The sequence below is a fragment of the Macrobrachium nipponense genome, chromosome 10, assembly GCF_015104395.2.
Source record: "Macrobrachium nipponense isolate FS-2020 chromosome 10, ASM1510439v2, whole genome shotgun sequence".
Lineage (NCBI taxonomy): Eukaryota > Metazoa > Arthropoda > Malacostraca > Decapoda > Palaemonidae > Macrobrachium > Macrobrachium nipponense.
The window spans coordinates 87,599,679-87,621,075 of NC_087204.1; the positions used below are offsets into that span (position 1 = coordinate 87,599,679).

The 21,397-nt window shown below is 40.8% G+C and overlaps 1 protein-coding gene across 1 annotated transcript in view; it reads left to right on the forward strand.

Annotated features, from left to right (window-relative positions):
• LOC135223737 (ras-related protein Rab-18-like) overlaps nt 1-19,975 on the forward strand; it is a 108,649-nt gene extending 88,674 nt beyond the window's left edge. Inside the window, exon 4 of the mRNA XM_064262496.1 lies at nt 19,469-19,975. Coding sequence (XP_064118566.1) covers nt 19,469-19,582 — 114 coding nt within the window. The 3' untranslated portion in view covers nt 19,583-19,975. The remainder of the gene's footprint in view (nt 1-19,468) is intronic.
• The last annotated feature ends 1,422 nt before the right edge of the window (nt 19,976-21,397 follow it).

The window sequence follows — 21,397 nt, forward strand, 5'->3', positions numbered from 1 at the left end:
GCTGTGCGCAAAACGGTTAAAGGTAACAAGTTACTTTTTGTTTCATTGTAATGTACACTAAATTGCAATCATTTTGGTATATAACACATTGTAAAACGATAAAAGCAACACAGAGAAAATATTATCACAAAATAATGCATGAATTCGTAACGCTCGGACGTAAACATATTTTTTTCAAAAATTCACTATAAATCTAAATATTGTCCTAGAGACTTCCAATTTCTTTCAAAATGAAGAAAACATGATTGAATATTACTATACTGTAAGAGTATTAGCTTACAATTGCAGTTTTTGACCATATCTGACGAGTTAAAGTTGACCAAATGTCGAATTTTTTTGTATATATATTTTTGTATGCAATTATTTCGGAATAAGAAAAGCTACAACCTTCAAATATATTTTTTGTATTCTACATGAAATTGCGCACATTTTCATATATAAAACTCTATGAAATGCCTAATATGAAACGGAGCAAATATTCCGAGAATGGGACGTACGTATTTCGGAGATTTGTGGCAGAGATCTGCGCTGCGGAGGTAAGGAAAGATTTTTTTTTAAATTCAACATAAATTTAAATATTTTGCTAGAGACTTCAAATTTATTTCAAGATGAAGATAAATGACTGAATATTACTAGACTGTAAGAGTTTTAAGTTACACATGCGTTTTTCGACCAGTTTCGGTAGAGTCCAAAGTTGACCGAAACGTGGTTTTTTTTTCTATTTATCGTGATTTATATGCAAAATATTTCAAAAATGAGAAAAAGCTACAACCTTCAATTATTTTTTTTGTTGTGTTCTACATGAAATTGCACACATTTCATATATAAAACTTTAGTAACGGCTAATTAAAATGGGTTCTGGCAAAACATTACACAAATATATTTTTTTCATAAATTCACCATAAACTCGAAATATTGTGCTAGAGACTTCCAATTAGTTGCAAAATGAAGGTAAATGCTTGAATATTACTAGAATATAAGCGTTTTAGCTTACAATTGCGTTTTTTCGACCATTTCGGTAGAGTCAAAGTTGACGAAGGTTTGAAATTTTGGCAATTATCGTTATTATATGAAAATATCTCAAAACGATGAAAATATCTCAAAACTGATGAAAATTCTCAAAACGATAAAACTACAACCATGGGTTATTTTTAGTTGTATTGTGCATGAAATTGTGCACATTTCCATATATAAAACTATATAACGGTTAATTTTAAAATGGTGCAAACATCACCACAATCGCATGTATGATTTTTTTCGGAAGAGTTACCGCGCAGACATAAGGAAAAAGTTTTTTCATAAATTCACCATAAATCGAAATATTCTGCTAGAGACTTCCAATTAGTTGCAAAATTAAATTAAATGATTGAATATTACTAAAATATAAGAGTTTTAGCTTACAATTGCGTTTTTCGACCATTTCGGTAGAGTCAAAGTTGACCGAGGTGAAATTTTGGCAATTATCGTTATTTATATGAAAATATCTCAAAACTGATAAAAGCTACAATCATGAGTATTTTATTGTTGTATTCCACATAAAAAATTTGCACATTTCATATATATTACTTCATGTAACGGCTAATTTACAATGGTACAAAAATTATGTCAAAGTGACGAAATAATTTCCAAGATGTAGTACAGATAACTTTTTAGTGCGGCAAGAAAGAAATTTGCGCTTGCGCGCCTGCGTAACGATTGTAAACAAAACAACACCTTGATCCGTGAACTCCCAGCATCCCACAAGGCGTATGATTCAAAAGTTTTAGGCTGGTAGGCATATAAGTATTTTTCCGCGAATTAAAAAAAAACTTTTGTAAGTCGACGTTAAAATACGCCTACCAGTCGGGCGTAATATTGAGGTAAAACAATACTACCACGTAAAAAAAATTTTGCAAAAAAAATTTGTTATATTATTATTACTATTCTTTATTTTATTATTATTATTGTTATTGTTGTTGTTATTATTATTAACTGAAAATGTCAATAAACATATTACATACTCGTACCATAAAAATTCTTTCATCTCAGTAAAAAGAGAGAGAGAGTGTTTATCTCTGTTCTCTCAGAAATGTTAATTGATGTAGATACACTTCTAATTCCAGCAAAACAGAGGGAGAGAGTTACCACTATGACATACATATCTTGTGTGGCAAAAAAGAGAGAGAGAGAGAGAGAGAGAGAGAGAAAGAGAGAGTGAGTGAGTTATCCTATTTAAAATAGTGAAATGGATAGATTATTATATTTTTTTTAAATACTATCACATATGAAGTTTGTAATTACTGTTATATTATTATTATTATTATCATTATCATTATTATTATTTTTTTTTATTTTTTTTATTTTTTTTTTTTTTTTTTGCACTATCACAGTCCTCTAATTTGACTGAGTGGTATTTCTGGGCTCAGCCTGTGTTGCTCCGTGAAATGCATCCTTGATCCTCAATTCTAAGGCATAAATATTGCTATATATACCAGAGAAAAAAAGAGAAATGATTAGTGACAGAATAATTTCTGGCTCACTCACCTTTAATAAAGGTGTCGGTATAATAAAAGAGCGAGTGGAAACCACTACCAGAGATCCCTTGCCAATTAGCTTCTTCCTCCGCCAAAATCCCCCATCTACAGAGGAGCCGAACTAAAGCCCCGCTACCCGCTACTACTACAGTGAGCATCTCTGGCGACATTCCTTTCGATAGCATTGTCAGCGTCACACGCATTTTTGTTCTGTGCTGTGTCTTTTCATTCTCGTTTGGATTTTTTCCTGATCCAAGATGGCTCAAGCTTCTGCATCCAAGTTAAGTACTGCTTTCAAGTTTTTAGATCTCATTTATGAAGATCTCCATCGTTTTTTTGAGTCTTAGAAGTGAGGTAGCGGGAGCATCATTGTTCCCGCGCTGCCTTTTCTAACCGACTTCGTTCCGGACCGCAATTGACGGTTTCATCGTGCTTCATTTGGTCCCCATATAACCATCTGGGAACAACCGATGTTTAGCAGATTTTTCTTTATTTATACAATTCATTCATGTTTAATGCAGTTAGCTTGGTTTTATACATCCTAGCCTTCACGAGGGTTATTAGGAGTTATGTCCCTCATACCTTACGTTGGGACCTTGTCCCTTCTTATTCTTGTCCTTCCGCTCCCTTAGTTGCCTGCCCCCTATTCCTTCGGTACGGCATTAACTGACTAGCTGCATGAATGCCGAGGCTAACACACCCAAATCGTTAGGTTTGCGATTAGCACTAGCATTCCAGGACAATACCTTTCTCTCATCCTTTTATTGTTACTTCATCTTTCCACCCCCATGTTAGGCTAGTACCGCTCTCATTATTACTATATTGAATTTATTTTTGTGTTGCTATGCTTTGCGGCTTTGGGTTGGCCTATAGGCCTCCCCTCGATCGACTGGTCTTTCACACCGTGCGTGTCTGTTCACCGGCTGAGAAGGTTTCCAGTTGATTGCGTACGAGCCACCCTGTTACCGACCTCCCACCATCCTCCCCCTCTCTCCCCCCCAGACCTACACGCTCACCCACCTCGGTGGAGTGACGACTCGCTCGCTACCTAGCTAGCCTATCCGAGTCTACCTAGGTGAAGGGGGGAGAGTCCTTGAGAGGGAGGGGGACACACTTGGTGCTCAGGCGTACCGTACCCAGCCGCCTTACTACAGGGTTCAGGGACTCGTCCCTCCCCCTCCTCCATCATATATATATATATATATATATATATATATATATATATATATATATATATATATATATATATATATATATATATATATATATATATATATATTATATCCTTTTCCATAGCACACACACATATTATATCTTTTTACAACGGAGTTCCTACTCCGCCAGGTATTTGTCTCCCGGTCTCATCACTCCTCTCCCTGATTGCTTGAATGTTACTTTCCGGCACCGGTATGCCTTGAGTTCATTATTCTATGAAGTTTTACTCCGGCTCCGCTGGAGTTGTTTTAAAGTCATGCTCCCCACGTTCCGCTCGTGACATCAGGTGTTATAATACAAGCCCCGGAGTTAGTTGTGACAAGGTGACACTTACTTACCCTTCATGTATAAATTTATTAGATATATACCACATACATATATATCTATATGTATACAGAACATTCGGTGCATGCCGGACACTCCGGCAGCGTCTTATAATTAATCATTAAACCTCTCCAGAGGTTTTCAATGATACTCATGTATCATTGACTTACAGGTTACCTGTTGTCAAGAGAAGGGCTGCAACGCAGTTCTTCAAGACCCCTGCGGCCACGAGGTATGCCGGTCTCACGCGGGGTGTGCTGTGAGGGTGGAGGACTTCACTGTGTGGCACCATGAAAACTGCTCCATGTGCTACATCCTAGTAAACGAAGCCTCCGCCGAGATACGTCTCATTTTAGACCACCCTTGTTTTGATACAATGAGTTTCATTCTTGTTAATTTTACTTTCTATACTAGTTGTAAGTACTAACACTAACCCTCCTTTTCAGGGCTTGGAAGAAGTCCGGACAGCAGCACTGGCCTCCCTGAAAGCCTGGGTCGAAGGGTTCGGGAGGAACTTTCCCAAGGGACGTCCCTACATTCTGGCCCAGGACATGGCGGACCTGATCTTCCCCAGTGCCAAGAAGGGGTCAGTGGTAGAGCTGGACATAGCTGCCCCCCCTCATAGCCGACATCCAGGCCATGGTAGCACCCCCGGACAACGGTGGAGGTCAACAGGAAGAAGTTGTGGCCCTTGATTTGGACCTGGAGCTCATGACTGTCGACGTCATGGGCAACGGTAAGGTGTGAGTGAGCAGGTCCTGTAGGGGCTCAAGGGCTTTCCTTGAGCCCTTCCCTTTCACTTTCCTTCCACTTCTACTTCTTTCCGGGGGTTCTCGGAGAAGCAGAGGTCATGTTAGGCCAAAGTTCTTCTCTGACAATCCCCAAAGTGAAGTCGGTCATTCAGGCTTCAAACCAAAGGCTAAGTCCCTGCCAAAGAAGTTGATCCCTTCTCTTGTCCTTAAGCCATCGGCTCACCATCCCGGGCTGACAAGACGAAGGCTGGTCTCTTTCGGCCAAGTCCCCTAGACACAAGCCTCGCAAGGAGAAAGCTCATGCTTCCTCCTTCGACTCCGAAGCCTTCTCTTCCAACATTTTGGAACAAGTAGGCAACGTCATCGGGAATTTGGTGCAGTCCAAATTCCAGATGTTTTCGCAAACTCTCCAATTCAGTCGAGGCTTCGGGTCAGTCGATCCAATCCCTGATGGAGAGGGTCGCGGCCCAGGAGAGTGCAATGACGGGCATCCAGGATACTTTGGCGGCAGGGCATTCCCAGTGCCGGTCAAGCGATCTTACCCTTGCTTATGCCGGACTCTTCTAACCTCCCTCCATTTAAGCCCAACAACCCTTGGAGGGTGGCTTTACACGCTCCCTTCTCAGAAGGGATGCTCTCTATTGAGGGTTGTGGAACTCGGAGACTCGAGGGACTTCGAGTTCTACCCCGAGAACCTTGCAACCACCATTCATGGGCTACGTTTTTCGTTTTAACCGACAGCATGATGAGAGAAGACAAGGTCCTTAAGGAGGACAGTCATTCTCCCCCGGGAACAGGCTCAGCAAGCTTGGCTACGGAGTTTAGCGGAGTGGGAGTGCGAGAATACTCGCCTCACTGCCTTTAGGAGCCCCTTCACCATTTTCACTACGGTGGAAGGTACGCCACTTCCACTCACTCTGAAAAGTAGTGGAAGCCACCTACCAGGCAGCTCTAAAGGACGAGCCTATGCCCCAGCTCTTGGGAGACAGAGCCGACCTCTCTCCTAATTCCCGGCTCAGAAAATTATTTTGAAGGGGCAGCTCCTACTTTCACTGTAGGAAAGCTCAAGCCTGACTGTGCCACAAGATTGTTTAGCGAGAGACTACCTAGGCTCTCGGATATGCTAATCCAGACAGAGTATGATGCCCGGACTAGGCTCAGCTGGTCCCTCAACTCCTTGATGATGGCGAAGATGACAGCCCTTGTTTATGAACAAGAGCCGTTATTTAAGGTTATGGCTAAGTCGCTTCTGCATACAATGCAGTGCGACTTCTATGACTTTGTCATCGCGAGGCGTAATTGTAGAAAGCACATTCTGGCGGAGGCCATGATCCGCCACGAAACCCAATAAGCTTATCACCTCATCCATATGGGGCACAGACCTCTTCCCCACTCCGGTCGTGAATGAGGTTCTGTATGAGGCCTCTAAAGTTAATCAGAGCTCGAGGGTCAGGTGGGGTCTTGTTGCGAAATGGAAACCCGAATCCACCGGATCCAACGCCCAGGCAGAAAAAACCTAGGAGAAGTTCCAGTCCTTCCAGGCACCTCAGCAAGCTCTGGTCCAAACGGTACAGGTATCTCAAGTACCGCAACAGGCTGCGTCAAAGACACAACCGCAACAGCAGTATGTGCTTCTGACGCAACCTCCACAACAGCCCCAGCCATCAACCTCCTTCGCTGTCTCGCCACACTATAACGCAGCTTTTGAGGCTCAGTCCTTTCAGCCGTTCAATAGGTTCGCCAGAGGTAGCCGGGCCAAAGGTGCCTTCCGCCAAAGAGGAGCTGGAAGGGCCGCCAACAGGGGCAGGGGTTTCCGAGGAGCACGTGGAGGCCACCCATCGGCAAACCAGCAGTGAGAGTCCCAAGGTAGGAGGGAGGCTGTACCTTTTCCGTCAAAGGTGGGGGTTCAGCCCTTGGGCTCAGAGCATTGTGACCAAAGGTCTGGGACGGAGTTGGCTTCAAAGTCCTCCTCCATCCAACAGCTTCTATCAAAAACCAACAGCAGAATTGATAGAGTATACCCAAGATCTTCTTCTCAAAGGTGTAGTATCAAGGGTCAAGAATTTAAAGTTTCAAGGACGCTTGTTCAGCGTGCCAAAAGAAAGGCTCAGAAAAGCGAAGAATTATACTAGACTTGTCCCATCTAAAACTCATTCATTCTTTGCGGACAAGTTAGGATGCTGACCGTTTTCGCAGGTACAGACCTTACTTCCCCGTGGGGCCGTCACAACTACTATAGGTCTTACAGATGCCTACTATCATGTTCCAATAGCCAGACACTTCCACCCCCTATCTAGGCTTCAAACTGGGAAGGATAGCTATTCCTTCAAGGTGATGCCATTCGGGCTCAACATTGCACCCAGAATTTTCACAAAGTTGGCGGAAGCAGTCAGCAGTTGTCCAAGAATTGAGGAAGAAAGGAATAATGTTAGTGGCCTATCTGAACGATTGGCTTATATGGACAAGGAACCCCGAGGAATGCCAAAAAGCGACGGTCAAAGTAATCAAATTCCTGGAACACTTAGGGTTCCATAGGCCTGCAGTGGGACTTTGAGATCCCATACTCTATCAATCCCACTGTTTGAAAAGAAAGAAAATAGCCAAGTCCGACAAGGCAGTTTCTCAAACACGTCCAGACTTCCCGGAGGAACCAAGAGAGAATCTTAGGCTCACTCCAATATGCTTCAGTCACGGACATCCTTCTGAAAGCCAGGCTGAAGGACATAAAACCGGGTCTGGCGTTCAAGGGGCAAACCGCAGGTCTCGGGACAAACTAGCTTCCATCCCGGCGATTCTACGGAAACGTCTCCGTCCATGGACGGAAGTCAAGAACTTGTCAAGAGGAGTACCTCTCCAGTTTCCCCTGCCATCATTAGTGATTCCCACAGGGACGCTTCACTAAGCGGCTGGGCCGGGTACTCACAGTACAAAAAGGTCCAGGGAACCTGGTCCTTAACATTTCGCCAGCTGCATATCAATGTACTGGAAGCCATGGCAGTATTCTCACTCTGAAGAGGCTCCGGCCTCCCAAGAAAATACATGTCAAGCTAGTTCTAGACAGCGCAGTAGTAGTCCACTGCATAAACAGGGGCGGATCCAAGTCAAGTCACCTGAATCATGTACTGATAGCCATTTTTACCTTGGCGGACAAGAACAAATGGCACCTGTCAGCCACCCACCTAGCTGGGGTAAGAAACGTGGTAGCAGATGCTCTATCATGCTCTACCCCGCTGGAGTCGGAGTGGACCTTAGACAAGGAGTCATTCAAATGGATCTGTCACAAGGTCCTGGGGCTTCAGGTAGACCTCTTCGCCATGGAGTCAAATCACCAACTCCCTTGCTATGTGGCTCCCAACCTGGACCCTCTGGCCTATTGCCACGGACGCTATGGCTCTGGATTGGAACGTGAAGAAGATTTATCTGTTCCTCCAGTGAATCTTCTTCTGAAAGTACTGGACAAGCTCAGAACGTTCAAAGGACGCATTGCTTTAGTAGCCCCCAATTGGCCCAAAAGCAATTGGTTTCCCCTACTCCTAGAATTGGGACTCCAGCCTCAGCAGATTCCCAATCCCAAATGAGTCAGTTAGTACAAACGCGGACTGTGTCCGCTTCCTCGAGAATTCAGAAAGCCCTAACTTTATGGATTTTATGAAGTTTGCGGCACAAAGGGATGCTGACATCGATCCCCAAAATATGAAATTCTTAGAATCTGATAAAAGGGAATCCACATTGTGTCAGTATGACTCAGCCATTAAGAAACTGGCTTTGTTCCTCAAGGGTTCAAATGCACAAACCATGACCACAAATTTGGCCATAACTTTCTTCAGGACATTGTTCGAGAAAGGCCTAGCAGCAAGCACAATTACTACTACCAAATCGGCTCTTAAAAAGATCTTTCAATTTGGTTTTAATATAGATCTGACAGATTCTTATTTCTCTTCTATTCCAAAGGCTTGCACTAGACTCAGACCCTCTGAGAGACCTAAGTCAGTCTCATGGTTTTTAAATGATGTCCTTAAACTGGCCTCACAAATCAATAATGACTTCGTGAATATATAGCTCTTTTAAGGAAAAACGTTATTCCTAATAAGTTTGGCCTCAGGAGCTAGGAATTTCAGAACTGTCGGCTCTTTCGAGGGATCCAGGTCATTGTTTCTCCCAAAGGATTGAATTCCTTCCCTCAGGAGAACTTCTCCTTTCTCCAGATCGTCAATTTTTAGCCAAAAACGAAGATCCACAAGAAAGGTGGGCCCCTTGGAAAATCATACCACTTCCACAGGACCAGTCATTGTGTCCAGTCAACTCCCTAAAAGCCTACTTGAGTAGGACTACCCTGATATCCTTAGGCTCATTATTTTTTGTTAGGGAGAAAGGTGGTCAATTTCCTTAAAAGGAATAGGAAAATCAAACAAATTTTGTATTTCATAAAACAGGCCAACCTCCGTGGAGGCTTTCCCAAGGCTCATGATGTTAGGGCAGTTGCCACCTCCATCAATTACTTTCAACATATGAACTTGACGATCTCAAGAAATACACAGGCTGGAAATCTCCGACAGTATTTAAACGCCACTATTTGAAGTCTTTAGAAGCCCTTAAATTCTCTGCAGTGGCAGCTGGAAACACAGTTTCCCCTGATACTGCTTGATATATACTTTCTTAACCTTATCTCTGTAGCTCTTTCTCTTCTGCCTGCCTCACTAGCACCCTTACTTAGCTCGGTCGTCTCTGTATATTTTACCTTGGATGTAGTTTTACATATAATGGATATTGTTGCTTTATGTTTGGACTTAGTTCCCTTGTTTATTTTGTATATCCTTACCATATCTGTTGCTATGGTTTTATGTTCTTATCATTAAGTTACGTTAAGGTCTATTAAAACGCATTGTTTCTTTATATTTTTATCACTTTGTTGTAATCTTAAGTTCTATATTATAGCAACTAACCTGACTTGTGTTTTAATTTGCCTAATTTTTTTTACAGTATTTTACAATATTTAATGCATAACTTTCCAAGCTTGGTGGGGCAATTCTCTGGTGGGGGGTGCGGGGGGGGGGGGGGGGGGGGTCACATCCCACCCCACCCGCCACGCATATTTGGAGGTGGTGGGCTCTTGGCGGGCGGGGGGGCCGCCCCCCCACCCCCCCACCTTTCACTCCCTCCCCCACCCCACCACTCAACCTCACATTTCACTGGAGCGACACAGGCTGAGCCCAGAAAAGGGATTTTGATGGAGGAAAAAATCTATTTCTGGGCAATGACCTGTGTCGCCCAGTAAAATCCCACCCTCTTCTCACATTCCTCACCCTGTCTGGCCCAAGCTTGGGTGCTATCTTCAGGAATGACGCCAGAGACGCTCACTGTAGTAGTAGCGGGTAGCGGGGCTTTAGTTCGGCTCCTCTGTAGATGGGGGATTTTGGCGGAGGAAGAAGCTAATTGGCAAGGGATCTCTGGTAGTGGTTTCCACTCGCTTTTTTACTATGCCGACACCTTTATTAAAAGGTGAGCGAGCCAGAATATTCAGGCACTATCGTTTCTCTTTTTTCTCTGGTATATATTAGCAATATTTATGCCTTAGAAATGAGGATCAAGGATCCATTTCAATGGACGACACAGGTCATTGCCCAGAAATAGATTTTTCCTCCGTCAAAATCCCTTTTATAGTGTGGGGGTTCCGGGGTGCATCCTGCCTCCTTAGGAGTCCATCACTTTTCTTACTATGCGCCGTTTCTAGGATCACACTCTTCTGCATGAGTCCTGGAGCTACTTCAGCCTCTAGTTTTTCCAGATTCCTTTTCAGGGATCTTTGGATCGTGCCTAGTGTTCCTATGATTATGGGTACAATTTCCACTGGCATATCCCCTATCCTCTTATTTCTATTTTCAGGTCTTGATACTTATCCATTTTTTCCCTTTCTTTCTCTTACACTCTGGTGTCCCATGGTATTGCGACATCTATGAGTGATACTTTCTTCTTGATTTTGTCAATCAACATCACGTCTGGTCGATTTGCACGTATCACCCTATCTGTTCTGATACCATAGTCCCAGAGGATCTTTGCCTGATCGTTTTCTATCACTCCTTCAGGTTGGTGTTCGTACACTTATTTACTGCAAGGTAGCTGGTGTTTCTTGCACAGGCTCCAGTGGAGGGCTTTTGCTACTGAATCATACCTCTTTTTGTAGTGGTTCTGTGCAAGTGCCGGACATTCGCTTGCTATGTGGTTTATGGTTTAATTTTTTGTATTGCACTTCCTACATATGGGAGAGATGTTATTTCCATCTATCGTTCTTTAGACATATCTGGTTCTTAGGGCCTGATCTTGTGCCACAGTTATCACTCCTCGTTTCCTTCTGGAGCTCTCCCCTCTATTCTCGATGTTAGACGCAGTCCTCTATACTTAGTAGTCCTCTCCCTCCTTCCTTTCGTGTTATGTATAGTCTGTCCGTATTTGCTCTTGGGCGTAGTGCTTTGTGTATTGTCCTATGTTTCCTCGTTTTCTGGTCTATTATTATTATTATTTGAAAGTTTTAATAAACATGTACTATAAAAATTCTCTCGTCTCATTAAGAAAGAGAGAGAGAGAGAGAGAGAAATTACATGAACACTTCGTGACAACAACACAACAGCTCTGCTCCCTCCTTCACATTACTTGAAATATTTGACAGCTCTAGTACTTGGAGTTGGAGAGAGAGGACTGGGATTTCCTTCATTCTTATATACTTTTTTTATAAACTAAAATCTTACTAATTCACAGTACTATTTTCTTTAATGAATTTATATTATTGCTGTTTTCATTAATATTAATATTTGAAAATAGTAAATCATTTATTTATCATATAAAAAACATACATCTCTGTAAGGAGAGAGAGAAAGAGAATTATTATTTTTATTGTAATATCATTTAATCTTATTAAACTTAGTAATACACTATTAATCAATATTACTATTTGAAAATTAGTAAATCATTATTGTATCATAAAAATGTATTTATTCATGAAAATAACATAAAAATACACTAATTAGTGATGATTTTTGTCGGAAAACCCAGCGAATAGGCGAATTTCCTGCAAATAATGGGTAGATATGGTCCAGAGAGAAATCTGCGAATCTGTGAGTCCGCGAATTAGGAGAACGCAAATATGGGGGGGACCAACTGTCAATTGTCAGCCCCCCCAAAAAAAAATATATCTTAGTTTTACCAGACCACTGAGCTGATTAACAGCCTAGACTGTATGTAAGACTACAAACCAGTATATTAAAGATGAAAAAATTACTGGGCTCAGTAATAAGTAACTTGGTTTATGACTGTGAGTTTACCTAATTGATAAGGCTACTTATTAAAATCTTGTCTAGAATAAGTAGTAGCCTAACCAGATTAAGTAGGAATCACCTTTTAAGGTGAATATCCTTCTATTAGCCTAGAAACAATATGGCTGAGTATCAAACAAGAGGGTAGACTGGGATATATAATAAAACAAAGGTTTTGCTTAACCATAATGTAAGTGGAATCTTATTAACTGAGAACCCCTAAAAAATCCTTTATGATTAGCTTAGCATACATTATTATATAGGGATATTAACCTAAGCCATATGAAAAAGTGGCTTGGATTAGATGAACAGGTTAATCATAAACTAACTTGTTAGTATTATAATTTAAATTAAAACTTGACATAACCATTACAAAAGGGCTAAGTTTAAGTAATACAGACTTAAAAGGCTTAAGTTAACAGAGATATTGGTAGATCTAGGTAATAATCCTGCGTTGGGTATTTCTTTGGAAATTACAGTTTCCTTTAGTATGTGGGTTGCTTATTGAGAATTCACCTTTGTTTTTTAGGGGTCGATAGTAATTAACCCCCAGGGACCAGTACCATACACAACGAAATACATTTGATGCCCCAATCCCCATTGGCTTTTGTATTCGTGGGCCCATTTCTTGCAGTCCGAGCGGAGTACTAAAAATGTACAATTATAGTCAAATTGACCTGTAATGAGATTTACAGTTAGTAAATATTTACAGGTGTCCTTGATTAGAAAATAATTTATACTAAATAAAATTTCTAATAACAACTTGATTTTTTCACTACGGGGCCATCTTGAGACATGACCCACAGTTGAAATGCTCCACAGCAGGTTGCTCAGTGCATTTTTTGCAAGTGGACACAGTCCATACTACCTGCCATAAACATAGTCCTTGTCATAATCAGGACAAATTTGTTTGGTTGCCAGATATGTGCAAAATTTGTAGCATGCTCTCAGCAGCAAGCTTTAAGGATGAAACTGCCCGTTTAGGCTGTCTTGATGGGTCCTAGGGTTCGGGAAGTGGGAAGATTATACCTATCCAGCAGAACTCCGGCAGCATATACTTAACCCCTTCTCTGAAGATCCATATTCAGGTCAAAACCCAGTAACATCAGTCCCCACTACTCCCCAGGTGCATCCTGTGGAGGAAATAGAGGAATCCTCACTTGGAGGGGAATTGCTTAAAGGAATTTGAGGTAGCTATTGATACCAAAAGAACCTTGCTGAACCCAGAAGGACAGGGATAAATTTCAACTAGCCATTGGGGAAACATTATAGAAGTAAGTCAATCCCCCTTGCAGCTTTCAGAAACTGGTCAGGATCCTTCCCCCTAAAGGGATACAAGGATCCACCTGAACCCAATGGAAATGACAACAATTTCAGAGGGTTTTAGTAATTCTCCCAAGACCTTTGCCCCCTCGGGAACAGGCAGCTGCAGCTCAGCTATAGATACTCAGTCAGGTTACATAAGCTCCCCCAAAAGGGATACACAGTTTGCAGCGTTTGATCAATTCTGTAAGGAAATAATGAGTAACGTTAAAGATGCTTTTGCCACTGAACATAAACAGATGATGAACATGCCACACTATTCTGAACATGGAATTAAAGAAATCAAGTCAGAAATGTATACACCAAAATGTAAACACCCTACATCTTGCAACAGAATAGGGGGAGTGGAAACCAAATCTGCCCAAACAAGAGCTAAGAATACAATCCCAACTGGAACCAACAAAGTGGCCAGTTCAGATTATGAGTCTTAGATCAAAACATAAGAGACTTCAAAATCCTACTCTGATACTGATAATCCTTGCGTTAGATGCCTCAACATGCATTTTCTCTACAGATGGTAAGTATCTCATCAATGAGAGAAAGACCATGATAGAAGTTGTACAAGTTGAGTTTAGAGACAGGGCAGCATTTCCTAACGCAGAATAGCACCTGATACCACCTTCACTAGACATAGAGAAACCTCAAAAGGAAACTATTCTCTTACCAGGGAATATAGCATTGAAAGCTGTACACGACCCTCTTTACCAGGTGAATGGAAAATGGATCTAATATACTTATATTATGAATAAAACTCAGGTTGCTCATCATGTGAAGGTACACTTTTAAAATTATGTAATAACTAGAAAGCAGGAATCATTGGCAGAACTAAAACTATTTGCTTTGGTTATCCCAGTTTCAAAAAACTCCACTGAAGAATGGGCAGTGCTTCAACTCCCTTTTGATAGGAAAAAGCTCCCCCTAGATATTGCAACTCAGCAATTTGGTACCCTAATGAGAAGGATATCAGGGGACATCAGCATCAGCGTTTCGTGCTAGGACCCACTTCCTGAGTATCTTAACCACTTCCTCCTTCCTAAAAGTTGCCACAAAAAGGCCTCCAGAAGAATCCAGGACAATTTTTGCAGATATTGCTAAAAGCCTTATGAGAACATTATGGGAAGCACTCTGTGACTTTTTAGACTGGCACATAAAAGCATGCATGGAGGTACAGTGGTAGCTTGACATACGAAAGGCTCAACTTACAAAAAATTTGAGTTACGAAAGCAAATACGAAGATTTTTTTTGGCTCTACATACGAAAATAGTTCAGGATATGAAAGGTTGTTGCTGTAAAGTCCCGAGAATCGCCCGGACCAACGATAATAATTTTAAAACTCGCTCGCCGCCAACTGAGTAGACTTGCCACCATCCTCCCGCTCTCCCATTGGTTCCTGATGCTAGTCACAGCCATAAGATCCTGCTCTCCTATTGGTCTGCATCTCTCCCATGATCCCATCATGCATCTACGTAGCGGCGTGCTTTTTTGGCCACTCAGCAGCCGAAGACGACGGAGGAGAAGGGACATCGACACCAACCCCAGACTTCAAGGCTTCTTGTGGGTGGTGCGAAATTCCGTAAATGGACTGGCATCCATTCGGTGTGGTGCGGCATGGGGAGGCAGCCAGCTCGGACACGAAAGCGGCCAAAGCCTTTATTAAGACGTTCGACGAGATGACGATCAACGAAGGCTACAGTTCTGAGCAAGTCTTCAACTGTAATGAGACTAGCCTTTTTTGGAAAAAAATGCCTTGTCGGACGTACATCACGCAGGAAGAGAAGAAGCTACCCAGGCATATATGAAAGACAGGCTTACGCTCGCACTTGTTCGATCGCCAGTGGGGATTGCAAGGTGAAGCCTCTACTTGTCTATCATTCGGAGACTCCTCGAGCCTTCAAGGCCCACAAAGTGCTAAAGGAGAAGCTTCCAGTGGTGTGGAGGGCTAATGCAAAAGCTTGGGTAACAAGACTTTTGTTCACGAAGTGGGTAAATCTGTGTTTCGGCCTGACAGTGAAGAAATTCTTGGAAGAGAAGCGCTTCCCTCTGAAATGTCTGCTGTTGTTGGACAATGCCCCTCCTCACCCTACTGGCCTCGAGGAAGATATCCTAGCGGAGTATTCTCTTATCAAGGTTCTTTATCTTCCGTCTAACACCACCCCTCTCCTCCAGCCCATGGACCAGCAAGTGATATCGAACTTCAAGAAGCTATACGAAACATCTTTTGTTTAAGAGATGTTTCGACATCACCGATACCACAAACCTCACCTTGCGTGAATTTTGGAAGGAGCATTTTGATGTTGTGATATGCATCCGACTCATCAATCAAGCTTGGCAGGAGGTTTCGAGGCGAACCTTGAATTGTTCGTGGAGGAAACTCTGGCCTGATGCCGTAACTGCCCGAGACTTCGAGGGATTCGATGTGGGCGAAGCTGGTGCTGCAGATTTAGGAACAGTTGACAATCCTGAAACTGTTTCACAACCAGATCTTGACAAGATCGTTGCACTCGACAAGTCCATGGGGCTGGTCGTCGACAAGGACGACATCAATGACCTTCTCGAGGAGCACCAAGAGGAGCTTAAGATGGATGACCTGAAGGAGTTGGAGGCCATGCAACATAACGTCGTTCAAGAAGAGTTCTCTAGCAGCGGCGAGGAGGAGGAGGACGACCGTATGACAACGGCAGAAATTAAGGATGCTCTAGCAGCTTTTCATAAGGTGCAATCATCTGTAGAAAAGAGACACCCCGAAAAGGCTTACACAGGTCGTATGCTTGCACAGTTTGATGACGTTTGCCTGAATCGTTTCAGGAACATTGTGAAAAGTAGGCAGATCCAATCTTCCTTAGATAGTTATTTTTTAAAGAGGCCTTTAGTAGGAGTAAGCAAAAAGGGAAGATCCAATTGATACTACAAAAAAACAGAAAGTTAAAAGTGGTGATGTAAAAATCAAAAAAAGACAAAATAAATATATAATATTAAGTTTTTTGTAAAGTTAAGTGTTACAGTTTTATTAATGTGTTTCGTAAAGTTTAGTATGTTTCCCTACATTTTTTAATGTGTTTCGTAAAGTCAAGTGTACATACTATAAGAATTTTCTGCTGTTTGTCCTCCTCCTCTGTTGCCACTTTTGGAGATAGCCTCACTCGAAAGGTAAGGTTCCACATTTTACTACATATGTACGCATGTACGTGCAGTATTTCTTGTATACCATGTACATTAATACACTTTATTTACAGGTACATATTAGTACTAGTACGTATTAAGTTAGGTATTGAATGGTCCAAATTGTTGTAGTATTTCATTGTTTATTGGTCAATTTAGCTATATTATAAAATTTACTGGGGTGTTTTTGTAGGGCTTGGAATGGATTAGGCATTTTACATGTAAAATGTGGTTCAAGATACGAAAAGCTCATGTTACTAAGGCCGCCTCAGAACGGATTAATTTCGAGGTACCACTGTATTGGAAAACTCCAACAGTTAGTTCCCAATGTGACTATACTTTATTACAGTCTAAGGCCTTCTGTCAGGACCTGTTTGAGGTTTTTATTGTGACTCAAGTCAAAGAGCATCACGTCAACGAAATTGTACTGTGTATGCTCTCCTGGGAAAATATTTCAGGAAACAAAAAACCAGAAATTTTCCCTTATCCAATTCAAGAAAGGCTCGCTTTGATAAAAAATCATATAGGCCTTCAGTCACCTCCAATAGTTCTCCTTATAAGGAGGAAGGTGGTCAGAAGGGACAACTCCCTCAAAAGAGACAGCAATCTACTCGGCCAAAGGTACATCCTTTTCACAAGGTCCAAAAACCATCATCAAAGGAATAGGAAAAGCAACACCTGGCATGCCCATCAAGGGCAAAGGTAGGGGAAAGGGGAATACCAACAGGAACTGTTTGGTTGGGGGCCGGCTTCAAAGATATCACAAGGAATGGAAGTCTTCTCATTTGGGGCCACAACATTATCCTAAATGGGGGTGGCAATGGTCTCATCCCTCCCCCCCTTTGAAAGGGTTCTTTCAAAAACCAGACCCCTCTCTGGAAGATTAATTGCTGAAGGCCCTGCTAAAAAGGAGCCATAGAAAAACATTCTTATATTCGTCGCCAAGCACGTCTCTTCAGTGTTCCCAAAAAGGATTCTTCCAAACAAAGAGAGATCCTTGATCTATCGACATTCTTCAACAAACACATTGTTTGCCAGAAGTTTCGAATAACTACCATTGCCCAAGTACATTCAGTCATTCCAAAAGAGACCTAACAGTTTCTATAGATCTGAAAGATGCATACTGGCATGTCCCTATTGCCGTTCCCTTCCGCTCCTGCCTAGGGTTCCGGATAGGGAAAAATATGTATAGCTTCAAGTTCATGCCTTTTGGGCTAATCATTGCCTCAGGAGTCTTTACAAAATTGGTGATGGTAGTTGTCCGGGAACACGGGAAAGGAGGAATATATCTAATAGCGTATTTAGATGAATGGTGAATTTGGGGGGCCATAAGAAAAAAGTGCTTGAAAAACCTAAGAGCAGTGGTCAACAGATTCCAATCAAAATGTTTTATAAAAAATTGGAGAAAATCCTGTGTCACAACCAGCAGACAGTCTTAGTGGCTGGGGATGAGTTGGGATGCTGTTTACAGCTTTTCAAAACACAGAACAGAATAAGGAAAACCTCAAAAGGTTCCTGACGCAGCCCATTGTTTCCAGATGGCAGTTGGAACGTGTGATGGTCTGCTGCAGTTTGCATCAGTAACAAATCCAACAACACTCAGATTGTAACTGAAAAATGTGACCAGATTTTGGCTCTTACATGCAAGGAAAAGGTGAGACAAATCTCACAAAATGAAGCAGAGTTGGGGAGATACTTCAGCCATTGACCCGGAAGGAATCCCTGGCAAAACAGGTCACTCTGACTCCTTCATCTGTAAAAGTGACGATACACACAGATGCCTCGTTGATTGGTTGGGGAGGACATTGGGAGGATCGTCAGGTTGCAGGGAGATGGTCATCTACCCTAAAAAAAATTGTCATATCAATTTCCTGGAGCTGATGGCTGTCTTTTTGTCTCTCAAGTAACTCAAACCTCCAGAAGAGATACATTCTGTTGGTCCTAGACAACACGACTGCAATGTCCTGCATCAAGAGGTTGGGATCATGCTCACCTCCTCTCAGTGTGTTAATGTTTGCCATCATGTCATAGTGGTAACTCTCTCCCTCTGTTTCGGCTGGAAGTGTTAGAAGTGTATGTAAATATCTTTAAGGGTACTATACTTCATTTTATAGAATAATTATTTACAGTACTAATTTTCAAATAAAATTAAGTTTAATAATGAGATAAAATAATAATAAAATCTCTCTCTCTCTCTCTCTCTCTCTCTCTCTCTCTCTCTCTCTCTCTCTCTCTCTCTCTCTCTCTCTCTCTCTCTCTCTCGGGGGTCGGGGGTTCAGGGGTCTGGTACACATCCCCGCGAATAAGGGGGTCCACAGTATGGATGTGGCATCAGTGACTTTTGATGCTAAGATGCTAGATAATTCCAGTGATTCATTCATTCTTCCCCCAATCAGTGTAATGAAGATCACCTTCCTCTATTTTCAGTTTTAGCTGCCCTCCAGGAATAAAGAAATGTTTATTTTGTGAAAGCCACGATGTTTGTTAAAACTTAAAGATGTTTGCAGTTTTTTCAAGACTTTCTTCCATAATCATACATTGCATTGTATCTTCATGTGAAATGATGTTTCTAAAGTGTTTCTGGTGTTAAAATCTTGACAAAACTAATTGTTTCAATTATTATTTTTTTAAATGTTCTAACTTCATTGTGTGCAAAAATCCTGTTACAAGAGATGAGAACAGATATACAAGTTAAAAACAGCTTTTGGTGGAATTGTGATTCAGGAGTCAATAAAATTCATATTAGAACAGAGCAGGGGTAGTTGCTGCTGAGGACAAGACAAATAAGTAATAAAATGTAACTTTAGTGGAGATGCAGATGATTTTTCTTGATTAAAAATAGGATGTTATCATTTTATTTTCATTTCTCACACAGATCATTCAAACTCCAGGGCTTTGGGAGATGGATCAGAGATCACAGGGTGGCTTTAGTGTTTCCAGTCAGCAGAATGAAGAACCGAGTTATTGTGGTTACTGTGCAGTACTGTAGAATTATAGGTTTTGTAATGTGATGTCATGATTATGATAGTTTTAAAGGAAGTCTGTTTTTTTATTCCCAAAATAGAAATAATGTGTCAGTGTTGGATATTCTATTTTCAAAGATATTATGCACATACTACGTACATAGACACTTTAAAAGGTCTCATTAAATCATGTTGATAATAATACTGATAATACTGCTGCTACTACTTCCACTACTACTAGTGCTACTACTGCTAATAATAATAATAATAATAATAGTAATAATGGTACCTTTAAGGAAATTGAATATGTACAGAATACATTGTCCTTATGTTCATAATAACATTAATCATTTGATTTTTCCATGAGTTTTTAATATTTATAGCTCATCATAATTGTATTAATAAAATTAATTTGATTATTAAGACTTGTCAGTGATATTCCTATTTTTTTCTTGAAGCCTTTGAACTTGAATCTTGTATTTTACCATCTGAGATTCTTGTTTAGCATGTAATTGGTGTAGCAAATTATTTTGTATTAAGATTTCATAAATATGAAAATATTATTTAAAGAAAAAGTACATTAGACTAATGGTTGTAACTATTTTTATTCTTAAAATTAACTCATTTAATTGTTGTCAAAGACTGTCAGATTTTTATGATTTTAGTGATATTTTTTTTTTTTTTTTTTTTGTGGTGGTGATGAATAGCCAAGTTATGTAGTTTGTTGATTAGAGAACAAGCAATTTCTCATCAGTTACATGATGATATTATCTAAGCACTTAATATGCGTTAATTGGGTTTCTTAAGAAAAAACTGGATTTCTATTGCAATATATCAAGTTGAGAGTAGTACACTAAAAAGTTCTGTCTCATCTCTGGTTACATATTTTTTTAAAAGTTGCTTGAATTTTTATATATTTTTCCATTGTGAAGATACTGAATTGCTGTGAAACATACAAGCTTAATTCTGGGCTTGCAGCACTGAAGTAACAAGATGCCGTGTAATACTGTTACCTAGTTCCTACAGGTTCTTCTGGTCACAGCATACTTGTCACGGTTTTCAGTTTTCTGGGCACCAGCTTGAAGAGCCCCAATATTTTGGGTTAGATTTCAGGATTAAACTGGCCCAATAGCCCTAGAATTATCTGTCTGATCATAAATGGTAGTTTTGGTAAAATATGGCCTGTTATTGTGTGTTATGCCATGAAAACCAGAGTGGAAAAGTAATTTATTTTCTCTAAACAAACAAACAAAATAATAAATAAAAAAGGACTTATTTTAAATCAAGGAGAGTATTATTATACAAGTGAAATCCTTCTGTATAAAAATAGTTCTTTATTTAACAAAGGAAACAGTACTCTAAGTTCCAATAATCAACGAAAAGGAAAATTGGTGCATAATATTTGTACAAACATTACTTTCCCAAGAACTTTCATCCAGAACACTTAAAACTAAATGACTCGGGTTAGTTTCATATCAAATTAGACAAAATATTCGGTGTCCAAGTTTCAAGTTTATAGCTCTTGAATAGGAAGCTCACCTGAATGGCAAGGTTCTACACCTGTGGGGAAGAACCAATTGACAGTTAGTATTGGAATGAAATACTGACACACATCAAGTAAAACAAAAACCAAATTTTTAAACAGAAAATCAATTAACAAAATAAAAAATTCAGATAACTTTGAGTCTCACTTTCGAGTCGCTACATTCCCCTAGTCCCTCGACCATTTTGTTTCGGCAGCGTTATTGTATACACGTGGAATTCGTTCGTTCACTAGGTATTGAATGGTCCAAATTGTTATATTTCATTGTTTATTGGTCAATTTAGCTTTATTATAAAAT